General features: G+C 41.2%; 1 protein-coding gene across 1 annotated transcript; it reads left to right on the top strand.

The window, feature by feature from the left end:
• The first annotated feature begins 1,271 nt into the window (after positions 1-1,271).
• Positions 1,272-2,555, top strand: LOC128745524 (trypsin-1-like). The gene is made up of 4 exons (XM_053842599.1): positions 1,272-1,400; positions 1,501-1,675; positions 1,738-2,132; positions 2,196-2,555. The coding sequence occupies exons 1-4, from the start codon at positions 1,272-1,274 to the stop codon at positions 2,553-2,555; spliced, it is 1,059 nt and encodes a 352-aa protein (XP_053698574.1).
• Positions 2,556-3,416: the final 861 nt, after the last annotated feature.

Raw genomic sequence — 3,416 nt, 5'->3', positions numbered from 1 at the left:
AACAATTTATGTAAACGACACTTGAACGTTTCACTGCTTATATTAAAATCAAACAAGTAGAACACAGAGTTAAAAACTGCACACATAGCGGTAACAGGTTCATTTTGTTCATATAATGTCCGATGAAATGGAATTCTGAGGAAGTCAGTAAAACGAAGAATTCTCGAGGGCGCGTTCATATTGACCCTTGCCAGAATCCAAGGGGCATCAATTCTTCCACATAATATCTTTTCAAGAAATACAGCTCGCATATCGTCCCGTCTCTTTTCCAATGTGGCCATGTCCAGTAGCTTACACCTGTGTTCATATGGAGGAAGTTCGACATGAGAGAAGTGGTCTGAAAAAGGGGGTCGGGGTGTTAATAACGACCATTGACTGGGGACAGTCTAAATATGAAAAAAATACTTGTTTCCCCTTTATTGTAGCGATTACGGGGAAGAATACTAATGACTAGAGAACAACAATTTGAGAGGACGACCAAATTAGGACGAAGGGCTTTGCTTCATGCATTATGGGAATTTGTGAATTGTAAGCAGATCTACTAGCGGCTGGGAGACAAAATGGCCTCGAGCGAGATCGGGCACTCAGCTAGGAATCCAACAGAAACATCACCAGTAAAAAATTTGTCTGTCTGTTTTTTGGCAGCAGGCGTCAAATGTTTTGCTCTCATGATTTACGAAGATTCACGTAAGAACTGTTTCCCAGTTTTGCACACTGAAAGTGACGTGACTGAGGAAAAACCAAACAGTAGTTGTAAAATAGAGAAAGAAACATTACGTTCACATTCACTTACGTTTGCGAGAAAAATAGTTTTGATTATATACCTTTACATTAAAAATTCATAAGTAATACTGATTTTTCTTTTTTTGAGATTGAAAGAGCTTAAAATTTGAGCCAAAATTTCAATACATAAAGAAAACAAAAGATTGTTTTCGTTATGCCCAACGTAGACAACCGATTACTCTCAATGTGCTCAGTGGTGTATTGGTTCAGGCAAAAGAAATGGCCACTTTTCTCCAGTTACAACTTTTTACAAGCTCCTCGTTTTTTTTGTTCGTTCCCTTTTCGCATCTGCCTACAGTTGTGGTGAGATGTGCATTTTTGGAGGAAATTAATCGAACGAACCCTTTTGCGGCCTATCGTACCTGATTATTATCGACAATGACAACTGAATACCAGCTAGAGATCTAGTGGAGCGCCTCGCAGCAGCTTTGGGCTCTACGGGTCCAGCCCAATGTGAGCAGTTCAAGTTCACCAGTTGTGTGCTTCGAATGGCGTCGATTGGACGCAACCTGTTACCGGTGCTACTTTCGCTCCTGCTAACCAGCGATGTCATTTGCTGGCGAACATTACTTCCGGTTACCGCGAATCATCTCGGTCTATTGGGATCACGAGAAAACGTAACTATTTGAGCTTTTAATTTTTCCCTCAAAGTGTTAATTACAAAGCAAACGATCAGCGGCCATTAACAGTTATTTATATTTGGTTTTGTCATTGCAGAACGCTATAGCGGGACCGGTTGAAACTATTCTGGAGCTACCCTCGGGTGAACCGACTGTCTGGAAAGCACCTTCGTCGAACCGCGGATGGCTTACTTGGATAACTACCATTTTTGGCCTTCCCATCATAAGCGTGTTTGCCTATCGGGCAGAAGCCCGAAACTGTCAAGCTTGCAGTTTGTTAACCAATAAAATACAATTTACTGTTTGTGTTACTGAACCAATAATGTATTTTCAGCATGCGGTATAAATTCTAACTCTTCTCGGGTTATCGGTGGTCAGGAAGCTGAAGAACACAAGTACCCGTGGATGGTTGCCCTGTACTATAAAAATAAATTCACCTGTGGTGGATCGCTTATCAACGAACTTTACGTACTGACAGCGGCCCACTGTGTCTTCAATACGGATAGGAGTTTGTTTTCGGTGAAATTTCTCTTGCACGATCGTCGCAACCCGGGCCCAGAGTCATTCGAGCGACGTGTTTCATACATTATGACCAACTGGTTTATAAACGCCTTGGTTTTTATCACAAATGACGTAGCCCTATTGAAGCTAAACGCAACGGTACCGCTGGGCGATCTGCTCTATCCAGTTTGTTTGCCTCTGGAGGGACCAACCTATGAGGGTTATAATGTAAGTGCTTTTTAGTTTGGTTTGTTTTCGGTAATGATGAAATACGAAATATTTTTCTCGTAGAGTATCGTGACCGGTTGGGGTAAATTGGCTGATGGCTCGTTTCCGGGAACGCTTCAAGAACTCAACGTGCCGATCCTGTCGTATGAGGATTGCAAGAACCAGAGCGGCTACTATGGCTTTCAAATAAACGATCATATGCTGTGCGCAGGCGTCCCCGAGGGAGGCAAAGATTCCTGTCAGGGTGACAGTGGAGGTCCCCTGCACGTGATAGATCCCGCGACTAACAAATACATTGTGGCCGGAGTTGTTTCATATGGATATGGCTGTGCACGACCTAGATATCCGGGAATTTACGCCCGTGTCAATAGGTTCCTTTCCTGGATCAAATTCAATACGCGTGATGCCTGCCCGTGCAGCTAACAGTGATTAACTGAACAATTGAGCACATTGGCTGTCGGCGCTATGAATTCAAACAAACATTTTGTACCGCTAAAGACGGGACAAACAGAGAGTTCAAGTTCAATGCAGCACACCGGATCCTTGGTAGGTTACAAATCTGAGTGCCTTTTTTTGCTCGCTGTGTAAAACTGAAAATGAAATAAAAATGTTGACGAGGTGAAAGCTCTCACCGAAGGTTTTCTGTTATTTAAAGTGTGATGCACTGTATAGATATTATCCAACACTGAAACCCGGAATGAGGTCGTCCATCGGAAACCAGATAAGATAACTTGTGAATTACGATCTGCGTGTCAGTAATTTCATTGGAATATGATAAAACTTGTGCAGCTACGTGACTCATTCTGTTCCTATAGGTACTATTCAACAAAACTATGTATTTAGTGTAATGAATTATTCATGGAAGACTAAAGTGCTATTTTTAGACTTAGCAGCACCTAGCAAATTGTTCCCTCCGTCTGGATAAAGTGATGGTTACTGTTCATATTTCACTAGGGAGAAGTTTAATTTCGGTAGGATTATAGCATCAGCTCTTTCTAATGAATTTAGAACTTTTAGCGATCCCTAACTAAGAGAGAGAATGGAAATTTTAATAACGTGTTGTCATCCTATCAAAGGGATTTTTTGACTTTCTCATAGAAAATAATCTAATTCTACATCGGTATATGTACAAGTACATCTTGCAACCAAAATGAGTTAGTATGTGAACAAAGATATCTTAAAAGCGGTTGTCATGTCAATACCAAATTGATTACAATTCTCAAGAGATTTAAGGTTTAAGATCAAAAAGGTCTCAAACCTCGTTGAAATGAGCTAATATGCAAC

This window comes from Sabethes cyaneus, chromosome 1 (genome assembly GCF_943734655.1).
Source record: "Sabethes cyaneus chromosome 1, idSabCyanKW18_F2, whole genome shotgun sequence".
Classification (NCBI taxonomy): Eukaryota; Metazoa; Arthropoda; class Insecta; order Diptera; family Culicidae; genus Sabethes; species Sabethes cyaneus.
The sequence above is the reverse complement of the archived record's forward strand: the minus strand, read 5'-3'. Positions and strand labels throughout refer to the sequence as shown.

Excerpts from the sequence above, each read along its gene's own strand:
- LOC128745524 (XM_053842599.1), top strand. The coding sequence starts at position 1,272 with ATGGCGTCGATTGGACGCAACCTGTTACCGGTGCTACTTTCGCTCCTG. Across the intron at positions 1,401-1,500 it reads TATTGGGATCACGAGAAAAC|AACGCTATAGCGGGACCGGT; the intron begins GTAACTATTTGA and ends TTGTCATTGCAG. Across the intron at positions 2,133-2,195 it reads CAACCTATGAGGGTTATAAT|AGTATCGTGACCGGTTGGGG; the intron begins GTAAGTGCTTTT and ends TTTTTCTCGTAG.